The sequence below is a fragment of the Triturus cristatus genome, chromosome 1_1 (assembly GCF_964204655.1).
Source record: "Triturus cristatus chromosome 1_1, aTriCri1.1, whole genome shotgun sequence".
Classification (NCBI taxonomy): Eukaryota; Metazoa; Chordata; class Amphibia; order Caudata; family Salamandridae; genus Triturus; species Triturus cristatus.
The window spans coordinates 57,562,981-57,588,392 of record NC_140579.1 but is presented as its reverse complement, the minus strand read 5'-3'; the positions used below and the strand labels follow the sequence as shown (position 1 = coordinate 57,588,392).

The window sequence follows — 25,412 nt, the reverse complement described above, 5'->3', positions numbered from 1 at the left end:
TAAGAGTGATTAGAGTCCTCCTTCAACTCCCACACTAACCACTTTAACCCATGATTTGGGTCCGTCAGTCAGTTTGAAAGCAGTTGACGGGTCTAGAAATTCAAGGAGATAGCGCAGTGTATTTTGGGGTTAGATGTGAATGGGTAAGTTAGTGCAGTGTACTGTGGCTCTGATGCCCAGGTATCTGTGTCGTGCACAGTGCCCTGCCGTTCCCTGGGCTTTGTGCAGTATTCAGTGGGATTGAGGTCCCAAGGGTGTTGTACTGTATCTTGAGATTCCATGGTCTCAGATGCTTATGAGCTAGTATAATGTACTGCGGGCTCAAATGCTCCAGGGTTATTCCAGTGTACTATGTGATGGGATGTTCTGGAGTTTAACTAGTGTACTGTGGTTTTTAATGGGTACTGCAGTGTGTGATGGGATGCCATTGAGGTAGTGTTGTGTACTGTTAGTGCAGTAGGTAGTGCTGTGCTGTCATATGCTCCAGGGTTAGTGCAGTGCTCTGTGGAACCAGCTGATCAGGGGCAGTGCAGTGCACTTTGAGATCAAATGCTTTGGGGTTAGTGCAGTGCATTGTAGGATCAGTCCCTATGGGGTTATTGCAATGTTGCAATGCCCTGTGGGATCAGACTTTCTGGGGTTAGTGACGTATTCTGTGGGATCAGATGTTTTGGGGTTAGTGCAGTGTACTGTGGGGTCGTATTCTCAGTGGTTAGTGCAGTGAACTGTGGGATTAGATGTTCTGGGGTTAGAGGGCTGCACTGTGGGATCAGATCTTCTGGGGTAGTGCAGTGTACTGTGGGGTCAGATACTCAGTGGTTAGTGCAGTGTGGGATCAAATTCTATGGGGTTAGTGCTGTGCACTGTTTGATCAGACCTTATGGGCTTACTGCAATGCACTGTGGTATCAGACGCTCTGTGGTTAGTGTAGTGTACTGTGGGATCATATGCTCAATGGTTAGTTCACTGTACTGTGTGATCAGATGCTCAGTGGTTAGTGCAGTGTACTGTGGGATCAGATGTTCTGGGGTTAGAGCCCTGCACTGAAGGAGCAGATGTTCTGGGGTAGTGCAGTGTACTGTGGGGTAAGATGCTCAATGATTAGTGCAGTGTGGGATCAAATGCTCTGGGGTTAGCGCTGTGCACTGTAGGATCAGACCTTATGGGCTTACTGCAATGCACTGTGGTATCAGACGCTCTGTGGTTAGTGCAGTGTACTGTGGGATCATATGCTCAATGGTTAGTTCAGTGTACTGTGTGATCAGATGCTCAGTGGTTAGTGCAGTGTACTGTGGGATTATATGTTCAGTGGTGAGTGCAGTGTACAGTGGGATCATATGTGCTGGAGTTAGAGCACTGCACTGTGGGACCAGAGGTTCTGGGGTTGGTGCAGTGTACTGTGGAATCAGATGATCAGTGGTTAGTGAAGTGTACTGTGGGATGAGATGTTCTGGGGTTAGTCCAGTGTATTGTGTGAATCATATGCTCAGTGGTTAGTGAAGTGTACTGTGGGATCATATGCTCTGGGGTTAGTGCAGTGGACTGTGTGATCAAATGCTCTAGAGTTAGTGCACTGCGGGATCAGACCATCTGGGATTACCTCAGTGCATTATGGGATCAGATGCTCTGGGGTTATTGCAGTGCAGTGTACAGTGGGCTTAGGTGCTTAGTAAGTAGTGCAGTGCACTGTGAGATCCTATGCTCGGGTTAGAGCACTGCACTGTGTGATCAGATGTTCTGGGGTTAGTGCAATATACTGTGGGATCATATGCTCAGTGGTTAGTGCAGTGTACTGTGGGATCAGATGTTCTGGGGTTAGAGCGCAGCACTGAGGGAGCAGATGTTCTGGGGTAGTGCAGTGTACTGTGGGGTCAGATGCTCAATGATTAGTGCAGTGTGGGATCAAATGCTCTGGGGTTAGTGCTGTGCACTGTAGGATCAGACCTTGTGGGCTTACTGCAATGCAATGTGGTATCAGACGCTCTGTGGTTAGTGCAGTGTACTGTGGGATCATATGCTCAATGGTTAGTTCACTGTACTGTGTGATCAGACTCTCTGTGGTTAGTGCAGTGTACTGTGGGATCATATGCTCAATGGTTAGTTCACTGTACTGTGTGATCAGACTCTCTGTGGTTAGTGCAGTGTACTGTGGGATCATATGCTCAATGGTTAGTTCACTGTACTGTGTGATCAGATGCTCAGTGGTTAGTACAGTGTACTTTGGGATCATATGCTCCGTGGTGAGTGTTGTGTACAGTGGGATCAGATGCGCTGGAGTTAGAGCACTGCACTGTGGGATCAGATGCTCAGTGGTTAGTGCAGGGTACTGTGGGATCAGATGCTCGATGATTAGTGCAGTGTCCTGTGGGATCAGTTGCTCTGGGGTTAGAGCACTGCACTGTGGGACCAGAGGTTCTGGGGTTAGTGCAGTGTACTGTGGGATCATATGCTCAATGGTTAGTTTGGTGTACTGTGGGATCAGATGCTCAGTGGTTAGTGCAGTGTACTGTGGGATCAGATGTTCTGGAGTTAGTGCAGTGTACTGTGGGATCAGAGGCTCCATGGTTAGTGCAGTGTACTGTGGGATGAGATGTCCTGGGGTTAGTGCAGTGTATTGTGTGAATCATATGCTCAGTGGTTAGTACAGTCAGGGGTGTGGAATTTAATAAAATATCTACTTATCCATGGGGCAGGTTTCTTCATAAATCTTCTTGTTCTGTAACAAAATCCACTTGTCCCTTTTGTGCCATGTAATGCTGCGACAAATTGCGGCAGCAATCTCATTATATAAGAGTTCTGATATAGCCTCTCTAATTATGCCAGGGCTCGTACCATAGTAGGGGTGAATACTAGCAATTCCCTTATGTTGCTACTTTTCTGCAGGTCTGCATACTGCTGCTGAAGGTAGTGCTAAGCAATAGTTTAAGGGTTGGAATGCCCTTTTGAGTCTGTGCAAACCTACTAATTTACGTGTTTTAAGGGTTTGCACCAACTCTTTTCTAATCTTTTCCCGTACTGAAAAAAGTTGTAAATTTACTCCTGACAGTGGCAGACGTAAAACGTCTTCCAGGGTTGGGAAAAAGTGGTTGCAGGAAAAGTGAACTTGAAACATTCAGATTGTCACACTAGCAAATCTACACATGCACATTTGCTCATGCTAAAATGCATTCACAAATATTTTCTAGGTGTACTATGCTTGGCCTACTTCTGTAAATTCTTATGAATTCACGGAAACTGTATATATACACTTAATGAAGGATATATACCATGGATGCACTTTTGAGACTTTCTTTAATAATTGGGCCTCTACTTAGGCCTGGCGTTAACCATGACCTTTTGTGTTTAATAAAATTCTCTCTCTCTCTCTCTCTCTTTTTTTTTCTCTCGGTTGATCAGCTAGCTTCACAGTAAGTAACAGTATTCTGCTGTTTTACAAGGAGCATATTGGCACACAAAGTTATTTGGTTCAGTGCCTGGAACTGCTGTGGCAATGTGTGCTTTTTGAGACCCCAAAAATGGTTTGCTTTTGCCAATGCTTGTTGGCATGGTGAGGGCCCAGCAGCTCCCACACCGATAAGGTTTTACAAAAACCATGCCTAAACAAGTCACACATTGACAAAACCAAAAAGCTGACCACCAATTTCAGACCTACTGGCTTTGCCAGTGCTTGTTTATTTTTGTTTCCCATAATCATATTTAAACTAGTTGCACTGATTTATCATTATGAATATTTTTGGGGAATACAAGTATACATCAACATGTTACTAAATGATGCTGCAAAGATATGGTACCTAAAACCTTATAGTAGTTTAGCAAAATGTTTTTTTTCTACTTGCATTTTTTGTGAACATTTTATTTTGAAAGCAAAGAATCATCACTCTTGCTTTCAAGCTTCGGCAAATATTTGCATATAATCAGAGAGCATTCTGGGAGCATTATAGATAGCCTCATATTACTAAACTTTGAAACCGTGTGTACACATTTATACTGGAACCACCGTCCGTAGTGCAGGCCGAGCTTACAACATTTACTTTTAGTGATAACCCTAATAATAAAGGTTTTGCATTAATGAACCATAAATACAAGCTTGAACAGCATTTAACACATGGACACAAATATTACCTGAACTGCAGACATTGCCCTTTCCTGATCCATAGTATGGTACTGTAAACTGGCAGCCAAAGGGTTTGTGCTGTAGGGGATTGGGCCTACTTGTCCAAAGGACAAAATACACATGAAAACTTGTTGCCCTTGACCTCAAACATTATGTCCCGGGCGTCGGGCTATAGGAATTCCACATCCCTGACAGTGCACTGTGGGATCATATGCTCTAGAGTTAGTGCACTGCGGGATCAGACCATCTGGGGTTACCTCAGTGCATTATGGGATCAGATGCTCTGGGGTTATTGCAGTGCAGTGTACAGTGGACTCAGGTGCTTAATAGGTAGTGCAGTGCACTGTGAGATCCGATGCTCGGTTTAGAGCACTGCACTGTGAGATCAGATATTCTGGGGTTAGTGCAATATACTGTGGGAGCATATGCTCAGTGGTTAGTGACGTGTACTGTGGGATCAGATGTTCTGGGGTAGTGCGGTGTACTGTGGGGTAAGATGCTCAATGATTAGTGCAGTGTGGGATCAAATGCTCTGGGGTTACTGCTGTGCACTGTAGGATCAGACCTTGTCGGCTTACTGCAATGCACTGTGGGATCAGACGCTCTGTGGTTAGTGCAGTGTACTGTGGGATCATATGCTCAATGGTTAGTTTAGTGTACTGTGGGATCAGATGCTCAGTGGTTAGTGCAGTGCACTGTGGGATCAGACGCTCTGTGGTTAGTGCAGTGTACTGTGGGATCATATACTCAATGGTTAGTTTAGTGTACTGTGGGATCAGATGCTCAGGGGTTTAGGGCAGTGTACTGTGGGATCAGATGCTCAGTGGTTAGTGCAGTGCACTGTGGGATCAGATGGTCGATGGTTAGTGCAGTGCACTGTGGGATCAGATGCTCTGGTGTTAGAGCACTGCACTGTGGAATCAAAGGTTCTGGGGTTAGTGCAGTGTACTGTGGCATCATATGCTCAATGGCCAGTGAAGTGTACTGTAGGATCAGATGTTCTGGGGTTAGTGCAGTGGACTGTGGGATCAGATGCTCTAGAGTTAGTGCACTGCGGGATTAGACCATCTGGAGTTACCTCAGTGCATTATGGGATCAGATGCTCTGGGGTTATTGCAGTGCAGTGTACAGTGGGCTTAGGTGCTTAGTAAGTAGTGCAGTGCACTGTGAGATCCGATGCTCGGTTTAGAGCACTGCACTGTGTGATCAGATATTCTGAGGTTAGTGCAATATACTGTGGGATCATATGCTCAGTGGTTAGTGATGTGTACTGTGGGATCAGATGTTCTGGGGTTAGAGCGCTGCACTGTGGGAGCAAATGTTCTGGGGTAGTGCTGTGTACTGTGGGGTAAGATGCTCAATGTGGGATCAAATGCTCTGGGGTTACTGCTGTGCACTGTAGGATCAGACCTTGTGGGCTTACTGCAATGCACTGTGGGATCAGACGCTCTGTGGTTAGTGCAGTGTACTGTGGGATCATATGCTCAATGGTTAGTTTAGTGTACTGTGGGATCAGATGCTCAGTGGTTAGTGCAGTGCACTGTGGGATCAGATGGTCGATGGTTAGTGCAGTCTACTGTGGGATCAGATGCTCTGGGGTTAGCGCACTGCACTGTGGAATCAGAGGTTCTGGGGTTAGTGCACTGTACTGTGGCATCATATGCTCAATGGTCAGTGCAGTGTGCTGTAGGATCAGATGCTTCGTAGTTATTGCAGTGTACTGTGGGATCAGATGGTCTGGGGTTAGTGCACTGCACTGTGGGATCAAATTCTCCGTGGTTAGTGCAGTGTAATGTGGGAATATCTGCTCCGTGGTTAGTGCAGTGTCGTTTGGGATCAGATGCGCTTGGGTTAGAGCACTGCACTGTGGGATGAGATGCTCTGGAGTTAGTGCAGTGTACTGTGAGATCATATGATTAGTCATCAGTACAGTGTACTTTGGGATCAGATGCTCCGTTATTAGTGCAGTGGACTGTGGGTTCAGATGCTCTGGAGTTAGTGCACTGCGGGATCAGACCCTCTGGGGCTACTGCAGTGCATTGTTGGATCAGATGTTCTGGGGTTATTGGAGTGCAGTGTACAGTGGGCTCAGGTGCTTAGTAGTTAGTGCAGTGCACTGAGAGATCCGATGCTCGGGGGTAATGCATTGCACGTGTGGGTTCATTTTTCCAGGGTATGGATTAATGAACGGTGTGGGCACAAGTCTAAACCATTCCAGTGAGCTCACATCATACCCTGACACTAGATTGTCAAATTGGATTAAGATTTTGGATCGCATACTCTAATAACCTCTTCCTCGCCCCTAGGCTGCGCACACACAGTTTGAAAAAGATAAAAATGAGTTGGAAAAGACAAGATCTGAAGCAGAGAAATTGGAAGAACAGATAAAGGCTCGGTCCGCACCATTGGTCAAAAGGCTTGAAGATGGGAAACGAGCAGACGCGGAGCTGGAATCTATTTGGAAGGTTCGTCCTTGGAATGCACAGTCATGGGTCTGAGGTTTGCTTCTGGGGGTCTGAGCTGGGATGGTACTTGGTGCTGAAAAACAAACACTGCAGCAGGGCAGTAGGTGACATTGTGACTCGAATACCAACCCATCCACCAGGCACTCAGGACACACTTACTGACGGCACTTTGGACCTCATTTCAAGGTCCCCCAACCATCAGGCTGACCCCATTTAGCCGAATGTCTATGTACTTACGCACTTCTCATCATATTCTGCAAATGGTAGGGCGCCCCAGCAGAAAATTCTGCTTTTGTGCCTTCCAAGTGTAAGCCAGTGTGTAAGAAAGAAGATGTTTTGTAAAATTCCCTCTGAATCACATGCTAGAATGAGTGCCCACAAATGCAGAGATGTACAAGTAACCTCTGTACCTAAAGTCCATATTTTGTGCCCATTTCCGTAAAACATAGTTTTCCTTGATACCCATTTTTCACTCTATGGTTTTCACCTTGAATTTGTCTATATTCGGTACACAATGAAAAACCATTGTAAGATGCAACTTCGTTTTTTTGGCTTTGGGTACCTCGGGTTCTTTGACGACCTATAAACCCTATATATCTCCATAACCAGAAGGGTCTTGCAGACGTAATGGTACATTACTTTTGTAAATCAGCCATCGTATCAAAAAGTTACAGATGAAAATGTTGTCTCAAACGTCCGTTTTTTCCTAGTCATTTTCAATATTCCAGCTCTGTGCATTTCACTGAACTTTACTCCAGTATAGTAGATGTCCATAGAAAGGTTATAACCTTCACGAAGGAGTTGCTGAAAAAGCTCCCATACAATCTTTGGGGTGTCTCCTAGCATTGGATGGCAACCTACAGGTTGAGAGCAGGGTCCTTTCCGTGTATACCCCCTCAAGCTGTATGCATAGCCACAAGAGCTCTCTCTCACACAGCATGTTCAGTTTGATGCCATCATCAGCTTTATTTGCTCAGTACGCACTGCGGTGATGGGCAGACACGCTCTGTACTGGATCAAGGGCTGCTCAATAGCTGTATTCTTTCCAGGAGTATAAACTCTGGAAACTGGAAGACAAATGCTCCACCCCAGGCTGAATTGTGAACACCCTGCCACAATCCAGACATTCGCCACTGCAGCCCAACAGAAGTGAAGCTACCACCCTGGGAGTGGGTGTGTGAACCACACCGGCGTTGCCGTTAGAACTGCAACTCTATCCAGCATGCGAAAGGAGGCATGCGATTGAAACGCGAGAATAGAATGCGCAGAAGAGCCTGCTGCATGGAACGAAGACATTTTGCAAAGGGGTGAGAAACGTTTAAATGAATTATGCAGCTGATGTTTAGGGTCACTTGAAATAATCTGCACCTCACCTTAATTAATATCTCTGTCCATAGAATACCAGGAATAGTAGCTACTGGAAATCTCCTAGAGTGGGAACTGAATACCTGAAGATCTATTTTTGCTTTTAGGTGCAATACAAATTAGAAATTATTCGAGAAAAGTAGATTAAAATTAATTAAAAGCGTGAGATGAATGAAAAGCAACAATCCTGAAAATATGAGCTCTGAAAACAGAACATTATTTGAGGTAGACAGAGACTTTCAGCATTTGGTGTAGAACACCTCACATGAGAACATTATCACTAGAAGTTAGGCTGAGACCTCATGGGGGAGGTTGAACCCTTGGAATAAGGGAGAGACCCTATGGATTGAGGAAGATGCATAATGCATTGAGGCACTGATCCTGACTAAGCCATGGACACACCTGAGTCTAGTAAACAACCCTTGGGGGAGGCAGACATGCCAGGTATGGTGGCAGTGATCTATAGAGCACAACAAAACTTCCTACACCTATCTATTTCGGTATGAGGCAATATGTCCATATGTTAAAGCAGAACCCACAGTCAACAGTGTACAAAAATAGATCACTTCATTTATTTAGTTGTTTTTTTCATTTTTTTTAGAAGAGATATACATGTATATTATTTAACTGTATATTAATACATATGATACATACTATATCACAATCAAGAGACATAGATACATCTTATCTAAAACGACCCACACCATGACAAAATAAATAAATATCTAAACATAATAGAATACTAAGCTAAAACACTAAACATCACAGTTTACAAAAAAGGGAAAAAAGGTTTGTTATAAAAGAACAAATACATAACACTGAAACATAAAATTGTACACAAGACCAGCGCCAACGCGCGTTTCGGAGATCCTATATATCCTATATAGGCTCCTTCTTCAGGGCGTGTTCAATAGGTCTTTCAAATAGCAACAAATACAGGACATAACTTCTTATCCAACGTCATGTGGTGGGGGTGCTTGTAAAATTTCAATATTGACAACCGTAGTCTGTGGGTACAAAAACCAGAATAAATATACTAACTATAATTTAATATAGTGCGGCTGAGAGCAAAGAAGAGAGCTAATAGCACCCACTAAACCAAAATCACCAGCAAGTGAAATGATAAACCGAGGAATAAGTGGATCAAAAGGTATAAGAAAAATGAAAGCCCAACACCTGAATAGTAAGCAACATAAATATATACATACTTGGAACAAGGGCTTTACTTGGTAACCCAAGATATAAGCTGGCTTCAGTTGGTGTATTTGTTTTTCCGAGGGAACTAGAGCGGAATAGCGAGTAGATAAAAAGAAACGACAATGTTACCGGAACAACTAACCGTCCTATAGTTTATATTATTACATTGATAAAGAACGAGCTTCTCAACTTAATGAGAGAATCCTAAACGCTAATATGAATAGCGTAACTGAAGTCATAACTAATGGCCATTCTTATTAGAGTAACTCATTTACGTCAGAGATAGACAATATGAAAACCTCAAATATTGATATAAACTAAGAAACATAATAAGTATACAAAATGAATTGGAACAATAAAGACCTATAGGGAACAGTATTGGAGTCCATAAATGTGACGTGCAGTAATTAGATTGGGTTGGCCCTTATTAAGTATAGTCCAAGTCCAAAACTTACCAGGCAACACAGAAGAAAGTGAGGAGTTTTTGAACTTTAGCGCTAACCACTTTTTCAAAAATATACACTTCAGTACCCACTTGATCAAGGGTGGGTGTAAAAATGGATCTCGGTCGTAATCCTGTATAGTTGTCCTTGATGGAAGGAGGTTTATCCTCAAAAAGTCTTTTCAGGCGAATCTTACGAAAAAAAGACTGGACATCGGTCATCATTTTGAACCGATCAAGATAGGTCGTAGGGATAAACGTGAGTCCTCGAGATAGCAATTTGAGAGCAGGAATATCCAATGCCGTTTTGGAGAGATTAAAGACTGGTATGGTTTGAATGTCTTTGGAGATATTATTGTCCGAGACTAACTTTAGTTCCTTTAATGGGTTTTCCTTGGAGGTAGTGGGGATTGCGTCAGGGACTTTACTAGAAGATATATCAAAAGAGATGTTATGTTATGTTATGTTAATAACTTTTATTAGGCGCACAGCTGCCCCAGCGAAGGGGCGTCCTGGCGCCTGATCAGGTACACAACACAACAGGTCAAAGCTGAGGAGAAGAGAAATCAATTAGCAGAGGCAAACAGGTGGGTTTTAATGGCGCGTCTAAAAAGAGTCAGACTATTTAGGGCGCGAATATGTAAAGGAAGGGAATTCCATAGATCAGCCGCCAGAACACGGAAGGAGCGTCCTCCCATCCTACTCAGCCTGAACCTAGGCTTAATCGCCAGATGGTAAGATTCAGACCTGAGGGACCGCGTGGGGACGTATGAAGAAATAAGGCCCGCCAAAGCAGGGGGAGAGGAAAGCTTCAGAATCTTAAATGTCAGACAGAGAGCCTTAAATTTGATTCTCTGTCTGACCGGAAGCCAGTGAAGGGAGGTCAGAACAGCAGAGACAGAACATCGTCTCGGAAGGCCAACAATGGCCCGTGCAGCAGCGTTCTGCACCCTCTGAAGCCTAGTAGCCTCAGCCTGGTTGACTCCAAGTAGCAAGGCACTCCCGTAGTCCAGCTGGGAAAGGATAGAGGCCTGAACCACCAGTTGCCGAGTGGGAGGGTCAAAGAATTTGAGGACTGGCCTCAGTCCTCGCAGAATACCAAAGCAGGTAGCTGCTGTCATCTTTGTATGGCTGGTATAAGAAAGGTTAGAATCCAGCCAAACCCCCAGATTTTTAACTTCGGCCGCTGGGTTGGGGGACACCCCCAGTTCGGAAGGCCACCACTGGTCTCCCCAGAGTTCCGCCTGCTTCCCTACAACCAGGACCTCGGTTTTCTTAGCATTGAGCTGTAGGCAGTTGCTACGCATCCAGCTAGCCACAGCTATAAGTCCTGCACGGAACCTGGGCGCAGTCACCTCAGGGTCCCCACTGAGTGTCACCGCCAGCTGCGTGTCGTCGGCATACGATGTCATGGTAAGGCCACATTGCCTGACGACAGCAGCCAGCGGTTTCACATACAAGTTGAACAATGTGGGGCTTAAAGCAGAGCCCTGAGGGACTCCCAGTTCCAAAGAATGGAAAGAGGACTGGCCAGGTGGAATGGCTACTTTGAAAAAACGGTCCGAGAGGAAGGAGCGGAACCACTGAAGAGCCTTCCCCCCAATACCCACTTCCTCCAAGCGCCGCATCAAAATGTCATGAGACACCGTGTCAAACGCGGCGCTCAGGTCTAACAGTAGGAGCGCCGCAGTCTGCCCCGCATCCAGCACTGACCGCAGATGCTCGGTCATAAAGAGCAAGGCAGTTTCAGTGCTGTGTTGAGCGCGGAATCCATTTTGACTCTCGTCAAGAATGTTATTACGAGAGAGGTGGGCAGACAGGATGGAATTCACGTGTGCCTCAGTGACCTTGGCAGTCCAAGGCAGGAGGGAGATGGGCCGGTAATTCTCCGGGAGCAAGGGGTCAGAGTTGGGTTTCTTCAGAATAGGGCTGACCACAGCTTGCTTCCAGGATGGCGGGACCACGCCCTCACTGAGGGAGAGATTAATCAAGTCCAAAATGGGCTCACGACAGAGAGGCGGGAGACGGGTAAGGAACTCCGGCTTCAGTGGGTCTAAGGGGGAGCCAGATTTAATTTTGAGGCTCAGAGTGTCAAATACCTCGTTAGACATGGCCGGCAGGCTGGACAAAGTTTCGGACACCGAGACCTTCACATCACTAGGAGCATCCCCGGGAACAGATGGTATAAATCCTCGGTAGATTGTCTGCACCTTCTCCACGAAAAAGGATGCCAAACTTTCACAGTGAGAGTCCGTGCAGATTTCTTGCGAGGTGGCCCGTTTCCCCATCAGGTCTTTGAGTACCTTGAAGATTAACTTAGAAGGGTTAGGGCTGTTGGAAAACTCAGCTGCATAATAAGCGGCCCGGGTTTGACAGATAGCTCTGTGATAGGTCTTAAGCCGGGCAAAGTACAGCGATTTTAACGTGGGATCAAAGGATTTTCGCCAGGCCCTCTCAGCTTGCCGGCAGGTTCTCTTGTGCTCGGCAAGAGTCTCATTATACCAAGGGCTACGATTTTTAGCGTGACATTTAGCCCAGCGCAGAGGTATAAGAGAATCGAGGGCAGTAAGGACCCAGTTGCAAAACTGTTCATATCCCTGTTCCACATTCTGCAGTTTGCCTAGGGGTTGGGCTAGGGGTTATAGTCAGATCTAACCTCTATTCTCTCCAGTATTGGTTTCTTCGGGTCTATAAAAATTGCGGGGAATTCTCTGATTGTTGGTACGACCCCCTCTCTGAATTTCGGTATCGTGCTCTCATTTGGCCTTGTCTGTTGCCTAAAAAATGGGTATTTCTTCTAGGGCCCTGATAATTAGTCCTCCTTTGTCCATAGTTACCAAAAGAGTTAGAGCCACTATCAGTATCTGATCCAGAGGTGTCAGAAAAAGTGGTAACTCTTTTATTGGACCAATATTGCCGATCACTTTGGTGAGACTGATCTTGTTCATTTTTATAATAACCAGAGGCCAAGTAGGGATAAACCCTCTCTTCGCTAAAATATCTAATATCTTTTTTAAGTTTTTCGTTTTTTTTCTTTATTAGATATTCACAAAAGGAACTCATCTCCCCATTGACTTCTTCTAGTTTCTTTTTGGCCTCTTCTATTGGGTTATTTTTCTTAAGATTTTCCTCCATTTCAGCAATCTCTTTAAGTAGGTTTTCTACCACCTCTCTAGCCATTTAGTATTCTATTATGTTAGATATTTATTTATTTTGTCATGGTGTGGGTCGTTTTAGATAAGATGTATCTATGTCTCTTGATTGTGATATAGTATGTATCATATGTATTAATATACAGTTAAATAATATACATGTATATGTCTTCTAAAAAAATGAAAAAAACAACTAAATAAATGAAGTGATCTATTTTTGCACACTGTTGACTGTGGGTTCTACTTTAACATATGGACATATTGCCTCATACCGAAATAGATAGGCGTAGGAAGTTTTGCTGTGCTCTATAGGTTATTTCCCTGAATCTTCCTCACATAAGTGAAACAGTCACGGTCCCTCTGTTGTAGTTTATGGTGGCAGTGATCTCCTCAAGTGAGGAATACACCAAACAGAGTGAGATGGAGACAAAGAGGGGTAAAGCTGAGTACATGTGGGACAAGACATCAGCCTTATAGTGTGAGAATATCACTCATTACTTTGAGGCAAAGGTTCCTCGCGAGCAGTCACCTATAACCGTTTCTTTCTATTTCTATTTATCATATTCAACCTTTGTTTTGTACTTTTGCAGAACAATTTGTTGAAGGCACAAGAGGAACATGACATGTTGCTTGAGAAACGCTCTAATCTGCAAAGGCAACTGAAAGAAGAGGAGAGAAGGACGGCGATAGTACAGGAAGAAGTGGAGGTAAAAGCCAAATTAGAGGAAGAGATTGCGAGGGAGTTGTGCCTATGCCGGTCAGAAAATTTGCAGATGGTTGTTCATGCCAAAATGTGTTTTTTTATCACTGTGAATGTAATAGACGTGTGAAAGCACAACACGCTCTCACCACAATGTGATGTTTTGCACTACATAATGCCAGGAGTTTCAAACATGCTTCTAAATGGAGAGAATTACATCTGGGCCGCAATTCATGTGACAAGATCTCAATCCAATGTGTATGTCAAGCGAGAAGAATTAGGGGGAAAGGAATGTTGAATGTGAGATAAATTAAGATAGATAATGCTCTTATTACATTAGTGTCAGAAAAGGGCTTCTGCATTATGCCAACTCACTACCAAATATCGTCCTTGACATCACCAATCCATAGAAGCATAGGCTATTATATGCTCCTCTATATGCTATTTGAATGATCTTGCCCCTGATTAAATATTTTCCTTGTTAGCTAAAATTGTATTATATATGCTAAAAAAAAAAGGTATATTAATGATTTCGTTAGCGGCGCCTGAGTCAAACTACTGACTGGTCCAAAAATAAAAAGGGAAAGGTTTATCATAAGCTGACAATAAGCCAAGGCAAACAATACAGTAGTTAACACACATTCAATGTGTTTACAGAAGTGGATGCATGGTGCATGTGTGCACCAGATTTGCTGTTTAATCTTGACACCTGAAGCTTGATAAGTAAGGGCTACATGTTTATTTGTGCAATGTACAGAACAATGAGAGGTTAATATTTCTATAATAGTCACTATGACAGTGTTCTGTTTTAGTAGTTTCCTCTTTTTACCTGGGATCAACCTCTGAAAGGAATCCATGAACAGACCATATACACTTAGAATTTGTTTATGATATTGAATAACTTATTATTTTAAATTTGCGTAATTTATAATCATTGTGCATTTTCTTTATGTTTTTAGACAAGATACACCCACTTAAAGGTACCTTGTCACTTGAAATACCTCAAAGACAGATGCTAAAAATTGAGTTAATATAAGACGTATACTTTAAAACTTCTTCGGACCTGCGAGTAGTCAGTGGTGCAGCACAGGTCTAAAGAGAATGCATTCTAAAGTTGGTGGCCTGAAATTGTAAAGGCCTAACTGAAATGCATTACTCTGAGCAGGAAGTGAAGTCCCAATCTAAGCTCTGCCTGGGATGTAAGGCCAGAAAAGCTGGGCTACAGATAACACAATAACACACATTAGATTTCAATGCACTGTCAATTCTTCTGCAACAAAATCTCAGTTCTTCAGCAAAAAGTAATAACCGCCATTTACTAGCACTTCAACCAGACCTGACAGACCTTGCCAAACATCTATTGATCTAATCCAGAGAAACAATGCTAACTTCATGACCCCAGAAAAAAACTGCTAAGAAATGAAGTCCATTCACTAAGGTGGTCCATCGGACTAGTGCCCCGCACAACGCCCACTCTAGAGGACTACAACCCGTCAGCCCCATGTGCACACCTATTCTAAGCGCCTCCACCTTTTGTGCAGCCATTCCAGATGCATGCACTCATGCAAGTGACCTCTCACTGCTGAAGAAACCCTCATTGGACCCTTCAATGCTCGCCAACTACAGACCAATCTTTTCTGCGACCTATCCACAGATGCCTCTTCCAATACCTCAAAGACCATCACTCCTCAACACCACTCAGTCTGGTTTCAGACCGAAACACAGCAACACAGTATAGAAACGGCCCTCTTTGCCGCCATGGATGACATTGGCGTGACTCTGGACGGAGGAGTTATGGTGGTCTTCATCCTTCTGGACCTCTCTGCAGCATTTGTCATGGCCTCCCACATCATCATCCTCTAATGCCTGTACAAAATTAAAATCCAAGGACTTTCATCTGATGGATTAGCCTAGCACCACAACCTTCATCTGCGGAGTTCCACAAGGATCTTCCCTGAACTCTAATATCTTCAATGGATATATGATCCTTCAGACAGCGTCATCTGCTTTTACTACATTAACGTCCGCTCCTCAGATCAAGTTAATTGCCTGTATGATGGAAATTGCCCCCTGGATGAAGACCAACTGTCTGAAGCTGAACACCGACAACACCGAAATCGTGACCCTCGGGAAGGACCGTGGGACTAGGACCAACATACCACCCCTATGCCAAAACCTTGGGCTCGTCATTGACAGCAAACTCAACATGACCACCCAAGTCAACATTTTCCACACCACGTGCTTCCACACCCTGAAATGCTTAGGAAGGTTTTGAACTGCCTCCCAATCAGCACTCAGACAACCATCGCATACTCTCTTGTCAATAGCAAGTTGGATTACGGGAACACCCTTTTTGCTCAACAGAAAACTCACCTGAAGGCTGCAGACCATTCAGAGTTCGGCGACCAGAATCACTTGCAGCCATCAATATATAGCAATAGGATGCAGGCACCTACCATCTTGGTGAACATTGAAGAGGGAGGAAAGGAGGAAACTTTCATGATAAACTGAATTAGCGCCGGAAAGGGTTTTTGACAATCACCAGATCCTCTGTTTTGTCACCATTGATCTCTAAGAAATTATTCGCCATCTATCCTTTAGCGGTGTAGAATTTTGAAAAAATATCTACTTTTCCAAATGACGAGATGTCTCAGAAGTGTACTTGTCCAGTAAAAACCTTCGCTGCCCCATTCAATGCCATGTAGTGAGGTGGCAAATTATAGCAGTGTTCTTCTTAAACCAGAGCTGTTATAATAGCTTCTGCATCTGATGATGCCATGCTGTCATTACTCCAGGCTATCATCATTGTAGCCTTTCTGAGAATACCACACTCAGTAAATATCAGTGCTCTTTTCCGTCAGATCTCTCCTTTGAATATTCACATTCTCTGCATATGGAGAGGCTCTGTTTATGCCAGAGTTCTGGCCACGGTAGGTCTCTAAATATGGCAGCACTTCAATTTTGCCAGAATTCTGATTATAGCAGAGTTAGGGATAGATCAGTTTTTTAATTATACCACTTCTCTGTTTCTTACTTTAGTTTTATAATAAGTGTCTTGTGCATTGCTCTGGCAAATTTCGTTTTAAGTATTCACTTGGTTTCACAAAATGTTACTTGAAATATACTTGAAGTTCAGTGCATGGAGTGCCCACTAAGGATCAAGAAGACAAGATTCTGTGCACAGTGTAGTTCAGCAGATCCATTCATCTCAGCGTATCTCATGTGTTCGTGGTTGCTATAGTTGTGAGATAGGCCTGATTCTTACATCTGTTCAGATGTGTAAATTTGGCATGCCTGCACAACATTTGGTTTTGCACTCATTTAAAGAGTTGCGAAGTGTAGAGTCAGGACTGGAACGCCCAGTTATATGAAATATGCATAAAGTTACATGTATATGGGTATTCACCAACTACTCCCCAACCCCTTCTGATCCTGAAAGAGGTCATTCCTTTTCTCTTGACCGGGACAGCAGCAAAACCTTTTCCAGGGGGGAAAGGGACTCCACCACCCCTTGACCAAAGGATGGGGTGTAGGAAAAGAAAGGAGCTTCTCCATGAGGGAGAGCATTGTTGCCCTGGAGAAGAAAAAGCAAAAAGAATTTATACTTTGCAAGTTTTCACAAGAGCAAATATATGTTTGTATGATTGCTCGAACAAAAATGGATTTCAGAAATATTTGCTAGCAGTATACTCCGGCAAACTTGCAGCTTCCAGGAGTTTCCAGGCCTTCTTCTGTATACTGTTTTGACTACCGTGACATTAATGAATCTACAACCATACCAGGCCGTAGAGAGGTGGCTGTACAGTTGTGACTTTCTTTAAGAACGGGCCCCTCATTTATTTATTTTCACCTTGCCATAGTGGTTTTGCCCTTCTTCATTATTATTTTTTCCAGACATATTCACATGTATCAAACATGTTTTATTAAATGATGCTTTAAAGAAATGGCATAAAAGTTATTTCAGAATTGCACTGCACCATTTTGTCGAGTTGCATACATTTTGATAGCACTTTGTATTAAGCAACAAATTACACAATAGTTGAGCACATCTGGCTGTAACCATCGTTCATTTTTTTTAACTTGCAGAGGGGAAATTTTATTCTGAATGGAGTCACCAACCTTGCTTCCATTTTTGAACATGTATATGTATTCCATCAAAGAGCATTGTAGAAGCTCTATTTTGCAAACGTGTATATATTGGAAATCATTGTCAGTAAAGTAAGGTTATCCTTGACTCTAAATAATGTTGTGGTTGTTGAGCAATAGAATACCGCCCATTGAATAGCACACAAGCAGTTTCCATAACGACTGGTAGGGATTGATGACATGTTGTCATATTTCTTTAGGAGTTTAATATATTTTGCATAAGAAAAGTTTTTAAAGCTAAAGGAATGTACTACTTCCACCAGTTGATAAACATAACGTTTAAACAAGGTGCACTAAAGGTCTGTTCAGAGCATATTGGAGAAAGGGGAGTTGTTATACATCCTAGGGTCAAAGTATTGCTTCCTTGGGGACATCGTAGAAAGCGGGCCCTTGACTCTTTTGGAAGCCTTCAACTTTGATGTAATGCAGAGCTATCTCTAAGCAGTGTGTTTTCAGGACTTGACTACATTTATTTTCTGGGTGGAGGCCTCCTAGACAAGCATGCTTCCAGACGGCTGTTCCTTTGGGCATTGGAAGATTGTTGCAGGCGCTCTACCTTGACATATGTGTGACTATAGGAGGCGCCCACCCAGAACAGACCATGAGGCAAGTAGCCCCCGGCACTAGGTATTTGTTCCTGGTGAATGAGTTAAGAGAGGTAGGTCCTCTCAACCTCTTTTATTGCACCTTTCACTATATTTTAAATAAGTTTAGGGATACATATATTTAGCCCTGATGAATGCTTGAGATCTCCTCTAGGCTACAATAGAAGGGCAGAAACATGTTGGTATAACAACTCGGTGGTACTTAAGGGTCATAGTAATCACGTACATCCTCTGAGTTTACCATGTGGGATTTTTTAATCAAGCCAAGGATACCACCTGAGTTAATGATACTTTGTGGTATATCTTAAGGTTTTTTATAGATATAGAACTGGATCCAAGTATTTAATCCAGAATAAAAATTAATGTTCGAGTAATATGAGCTGCAGATTACACACTTTTGCATAGATCGCCATCTGGTGTTGGGCCCGGATGTTTGCAGTTTGTTTTTCCTGTTGGAAAGTCTTTGGAAGTCACGAGGTCGGTGACTCCTCCCTTGGATCGTATTGCGCATGGGCTTTGGCTCCATCCTCAGATTGTTTTTTTCCGCCATCGGGCTCGGATGTAATACTTCGCGCTCCGGTTCCGAACTTTCCAGTACAACAATCGACGCAATATACTCGCTTATCGGTATTCTTCAGATCCAGATCTCCTCAATCATCGACGCTTCTTCGATTCCAGTCGTCGACGGCGGCCTTCGGGCCTATCCCGGCTCCGGTCTCGGCTGGTGGAAAGAACTCCATTCAAGAAGTGCCCTCGATGTGGGTCCAAATTCCCCCACACCGATCTTCATGAGGTGTGCAACCTCTTTCTCACCCCTGAACACGAGGCTCGAGACTGTCCCGCCTGCAAGTCTTTTAGATCGAAAAAGACTATTCGAGATCGAAGAGCCAGACGCAACATGGCGCACTCCTCGACCTCTGCTCCATTCGACATCTTCGGGGACGACGTCGAAGCTCCAAGACAGCAGCACACCGAAGAAGAAGACATCGTCAGTGCTTCAGAAGCCGATGACTCGGATGTGGAGGACATCAACCCGGCGCAGAGGGTCGTGAGTACTATACCCCCTCCCACACCCGCGCCGACACCCAAAAAGGCTCCGGTCACACCTTCGCCTTCGGGCCTAGGCAAGACCAAAGACACTGCTTCAACCACCCCACCTTCGGGCCCGGTGAAGAAGCCAAACAAGCCTTCCGGTGGCTCGGGCTCGAGCCAGCCTGCCAGCGGTACCGAAAAACACACTTCGGGACCGAAACACAAATCGGCCTCTACCTCGACACCGAGCTCCGCATCGAGGCCCTTGGGGTCCAAACCAAGTATTTTGATGCCGACCAAACCACATAAAGCCATCGGCACCAACACTCCCGCGCCGAAGTCCACCTCAGCGCCGACAAAAAAATCGGAGGTTCCTAAAAAACACGGCACGGACAAGCATAAAAAGTCATCTGCCCCGAAATCCTCGGCGCCGACGGAACAACCAATTTCACAAGAACTGTTTACGCCGGATCCCTTACAAAAGACACTTACCAAGGATACAAAAACTGGACATTTGGTTCTCTCTTCTAAAAAGAGACACTTGGACAAACCAACTCCACCTCCACCTCCAAAGAGGAAGGACACTGCTACCGCCCCTTTCAGAATTCCTTCCCCACCTCCTCTACCTCCTTCACCCTCTCCCCCTCCGCCCCCTCCACCTTCTCCACCCCCACCTCATCGCTCCGCGACCCCGTCTCCGGACGATGATAATGAAGGGGACCTATATTATCCAGGGGATGTGCCACAGGACCCCACCCCTACAGGATCCCCAGACCCATCAGATGACTATAATAATCCTGACGTTCCAGATGTCCCACAAAATGACCTCTACCCATCCAGGCCATCTCCACCGGAAGACTCATTGGGTTTTCATCACCTTCTACAGAGGGCGGCACATTACCACGGGGTAGAACTACACACTGACCCAGTAGAGGAGGATTTCCTCCTCGACACCTTTGATACCGCTCATAGGTCTACAGCTATACTACCTATGCTTAAGGGGGTGATAAAACATGCACCAGAGGTCTTTAAAGACACAGTTAGGGCTAGGGTCATTAACCCACGTATAGAAAAAAAGTATAAAGCTGCCCCTACAGACCCTGCTTATATCAAAGGGCCGGCGCCACTGGATTCCCTAGTGGTCTCCACCGCACGAAAGAGATCAAACTCCCTGGAGTCAGACGAAGCACCACCTCCTGACAAGGAGTCAAAGCTCCTAGACGCGTCAGGAAAGCGCACTGCGTCACAGGCAGCCAATATATGGCGTATCGCCAACACTCAGGCGCTATTGGCCAGATACGACAGAGCTCATTATGATGAGTTGGAAATCATGCACCATCTCCCAGAAAAATACAGAAATAGGGCCAATGAATTAATCCAAGAGGGTAAAACCATAACTAATACCTCTATACCAATGCGCCTTAGACGCAGCAGACAGAGCCTCCAGGGCCGTTAACACTAGCGTCCTCCTCCGTCGCCATGCTTGGCTCAGAGTTTCAGGCTTTAAGCCTGAGGTACAGGCCTCCATTCTAAACCACCCTTTTGACCAACAACATCTATTCGGTCCAAAGGTAGATGAGGCCCTAGAGAAAATGAAGAAGGACACAGATACGGCGAAATCTATGGGAGCCCTGCAGTCACACCCTCCAAGACGCTCCTTTCGCCGCTCTTCCTTTCGGGGTACGGCCAGAGGCTACTCCTCAGATAGCGCCTCCACTTCCTACAAATCCCCTACTCCATCCACGTTCACATGGGGTTATCAAAGGGGCGGATATAGAGGCAATAACAATAAAGGCAGAGGCAAAACAAATACCGCCCGCTCTGCCACAACACCTACCCAATGACTTCCCCCCGCTCCCCCCAGACCATTCCACTCCAGTCGGGGGCAGGATACAAAATTTCCTTCGCGTCTGGGAGACCATCACCTCAGACAAATGGGTAACCCAAATTATTCGTTCAGGGTACTGCCTAGAATTAACATCCCACCCAGGCAACGCCCAATGTCACAAGAACATTCCACGTTACTAAAACAGAAGGTAATCTCCCTCCTACAAAAACATGCCATAGAACAAGTCCCCGCCAATCAGCAAAATTTAGGGGTCTACTCCCTGTACTTTCTGATACCAAAAAGAGACGAGACTCTACGACCTATTTTAGATCTCAGGCCTCTAAACACTTACATAGATTCGGACCATTTTCACATAGTAACCCTTCAACAAGCACTCCCGCTCCTCTCCCAGAACGACTTTCTCACCACGCTGGACTTGAAAGACGCATACTTTCACATTCCGGTACACCATGCTCACAGAAAGTATCTCAGGTTTGTAGTGGACGGGCAACACCAGAATCACAGAAGCTCCAACCTGGTTCCCCAGTTGCAAAGTCTGCAGCTCCGGAAGTAACACCACATCCTCTCCCCTAGGTGCAACATTTAATCAAGTGGTCAACTGGATAAAAAAACATAAAGAGTACAAATAATTTAAAAGTTCTTTTTCGCTATTTGAAAACTCAGAAAATATGTCCTCATTTTAGTTTTTTAGAGCACTAACCATAATTTTGATGCAAATAAGACCCTCTCATATATGTATTTTCTAAAGGAAATGCTCTAGGTATTACAGTTTTGATTACATCAAGATGACATCAGGCGTTCCACACTTTTGTAATAAATATAGAATGTTAAGAATCTAGTTGTTCATTGGGATACTGTTGAGAGGCAGAGGCCAGGGGCACGGACTCTGAAAATTGAAGGCAGGTAGGAGAGTGCAGAGGCAACAATTTGACCACACTGGGCAGGCAGGAAGGGCAGTAGCAGCACTACAGACTATGGAGGGCAGTGGGTGGAAAGGGGGGCAGGGGCAACAAACCAACAATACAGGACTAGCAAGAGAGGCTGTGGCAATATAATAGACCATTGTGGGCAGAAGGAAGAGGCAGTGGCAGTAAAACCATACATGCCAACAGACCTGTTTCAGCCAGGAAACGTCCAATGTTTTTAAGCTCAAATGGGCTTTTTTTGATCAGTCTCCTGTCTAAAATCTCCTCTTTTTCAATGTAACTCAAAGGGGAAAATCAATACCCCAGTTTTTTTTCCAAAATCTCCCTCTTACCAAGTTCATAATGTTCGCAAGTATGGTACATTGAATCATGGTAGGCAGGAGGAATTGGGGTAGGGACATGGACTCGGATAACAGAGGACAGGAGGGACATGGAGAGGTGCACCAAACTGACCCTACAGGTCAGGCATCAGGGTTTGCAGCAGCAAAATACACCACACAGCGCATGCAGGACTGGAGTGCAGCACAACAATCCATAGAAAGCAATAGGGAGGGGACAGGACCATGCACATGGACAACAGAGAACAGAGGGGAAAGAGGCAATGGTAGCTAGCTGACCATAATGGACAGACAGGAGAGGAAGCTGCAGCATAACAGACCATAAAGGGCAGGAGGGACGGATCAGGGGCATTACAATGGAATAGACAATCCAGGAGGGAGGGAATAGGGGTCTGCACATGGAAACAGAGGGCTGGGGGCAAGGGGGCAGGGCAGGAGCAGCAAGATGACCGTGGAGGTCAGGCAGGATGGGCACTGGAAACAAGACACACCATGGAGAGCAACAATGAGACTATGATGGCATACACACAGACCATGGAGGGAAGGTGGAAGGGGGTCAGGGGCAGCTAGCTGACCACACAGGGAAGGTGGGAGAGGCCATGGCAGCACAGAAGACCATGCATGGCAAGCGGGAGGGTTAGTGGCAGCACAATGGCTATGATGGGCAAGAAGGAGGGTGCAGGGGCATGCACAAAGGACCATGGAGGATAGAAGGGAGGGTCAGGACCTGGGCACAGACAAGAGAGTTCAGGGAAGGGGCCTCACAACAGACCGCGCAGGGCAGGCAGGAGGAGCAGTTGCAGCACAACAGACCAGGGAGGGCAGAAGGGTGTGGCAGTAAAATGGACCATGGAGGACAGGAGGAAGGGGATAGGGGCATGGCATGTGGACAGGCAGGGTGGAGGTGGCAGGGACAGGTTACAGTCATCTGATAATGCTAGGCAGGTGGGAGGGGAGTGGCAGGTCAACAGAACACTCAGAGTAGATAGGAGTGGCAGGTCCATGGAACGTGGTGGGCAAAAAGGATGGAGCAGGGGCATGCACAAAGACATCGGAGGGCAGGGGGAGGAGAATAGGGGCAGCAAGCTAAGCACAGAGGCTAAGCAGGAGGTCAATGATGGGCCATAGAATTGGGCAATGGAGGGCAGGAGGAGTGGACTGGTACATCATGCTAAATGGAGGGCAGTAGCAGCACATCAGACCATGCATGGCAGGAGGGAGGAGGCTAGTCCATGGATTCAGACAACAGAGGATAGGGAGGAGGTGGATGGGGCAGCAAGCTAACTGTTCAGAGAAGGTGGGTATTAGGAACTTTATTGTTTTTAAAATGTGTGTCTGTGCGAACTACTTAAAATATGAACAAGTATGCAGCATTATCTCACTTTTATTCAGGAAGAAGAAGATGTTTGTGACTGTGACTCCGGGCTCACTTGGCAGAAACATCCCCTGACCCTCCACCCCCCCATCGCAACATGTAATGCCCGTGAAAAGGGTAGGTGGACGCAGTGTTATATAGAACATAGTCCTGAGAGAACGATTGAAAAGATATAGTATATGGTATGAACTATGCACCAAAAAGTGTGATATAAGATGAACCAGGCGTAAAATATAATATGCAATACATTGCGCGCAATGACAGATTCATTGGAGAGCGCGAGATAGCACAGGCACTAGCGCGTGCTATGCGATATGCGCCTTGGAGTGTAATATGCACAGGGCTGTGTTGTGTAACCTAACTAGTCTCTAAAGTTGTAATATAAAATATGTGCTGGGGAATGTAACGTTGCATATGCACTGTGACAAAGATATGGATCCCAGATTGTAATATGTATGGCATAGCGCTGTGCGTTATAACATAGGCATCGAGGAAGGCACGTTAGATGGGGCAATATAACCCGTGCGAAGACAAGTGTGGCATGACATATTCACGGGGTGGTGTTACAGTGCACAAGGGCGAGAGAGTGTCATAGCATACGCACTAGCTGGTGGAATACAACACAGTGGTGTGAGGCACTCGACGGGCACTGGTGGGTGTAACACAGCATCGGGCTCAGCCAGGAGCACGCTGTGACTCTCAAGTGAGGTTCGTCTCCTTTCCAGAGAGTAAAATAAAAAGTATTACACATCCAGCGGTGGATGTGTGTTTTATTAACCGTGAGGGGGATTTCTTGCATAGTTTGGTCGAATTTTTGTCGTATCCCCTTTGAATGGCTTGGTGTGCGTGTATATTAAATGTGCCCGTCAATAGCTACCCATGTTTGTATAAATAAACAAGGGTGTCTACTTGGAGAGTACCCACCGGCGGGGGCACCGGAATTAGGCACGGTAGGGCGTCAGACACGTCTGAGCTTCACTAGCGGTGTAAATACATTCCTTGTGGATTCATTCTATGCATAGTCGCCTTTTAATGAATATCACGCAAATCGTCATGGTGATAGGTACATACGGTTTGTCCAGCATGTCCTAGGTGTTTCTATAAATATATTAAAAAAAATAACAATAAAAATCAAAGGCCGGCCCCGGGGGATGGGGTCCCCGGGGCCATAAGTGGCCTGAGGAGGGGGGCAACGCATCCCCCTCCTAAAGAATTTTTTTTTAAAAAGGCCATGACCCCGGGGTTGGGGTCCCCGGGGCCGATTAAGGCCTTGGGAGGGCCAAATTTATTTTTTTCAACAAAAAAAATTAGGGTGCAGACCCTCGGGGATGGGGTCCCCATGGCCAGTAAATTAGAAAAAGAAGGGGGGCCACACAGCCCCCCTTCTTAAAAAAATAAAATAAATAAAAGACCGGCATCGCACCGGAGGCCACGCCCCCTCCTTGCAGCACTCTGCAAACACACCCCCTGGCCAGTTGTAAGTTGGGGAATTAATTCCCCTTCAAAACTGAGGGTCTCTGAGGGTCAACTAGCCCAACAGGTATCTCCAGTATGCGCCAGGGAGCTGCGTTGCAGATAGGTGTTCTGAGGCCACGTCCCTTTTTTACACCTCTATGCAACGCAGCTCTGTGGCGCTTACTGGAGGTTCCTAGTGGGCTAGTTTGACCCTAGGGACCCTTAGGATTCAAGGGGACTTAATCTCTCAA

The 25,412-nt window shown here is 45.3% G+C and overlaps 1 protein-coding gene and 1 pseudogene across 4 annotated transcripts in view; both read left to right on the top strand.

Moving 5' to 3' along the window:
* Positions 1-25,412, top strand: part of LOC146869379 (interferon-induced 35 kDa protein homolog) — a 262,547-nt gene that overhangs the window by 62,519 nt on the left and 174,616 nt on the right. For 3 of the 4 annotated variants that reach the window (XM_085599690.1, XM_085599678.1, XM_085599683.1), the window contains 2 exons: positions 6,421-6,579; positions 13,326-13,442. In XM_085599690.1, coding sequence (XP_085455816.1) covers positions 6,421-6,579; positions 13,326-13,442 — 276 coding nt within the window. The remainder of the gene's footprint in view (positions 1-6,420; positions 6,580-13,325; positions 13,443-25,412) is intronic. The other variant, XM_085599686.1, reaches the window with a different exon arrangement.
* LOC146869380 (uncharacterized) lies at positions 613-2,642 on the top strand (annotated as a pseudogene).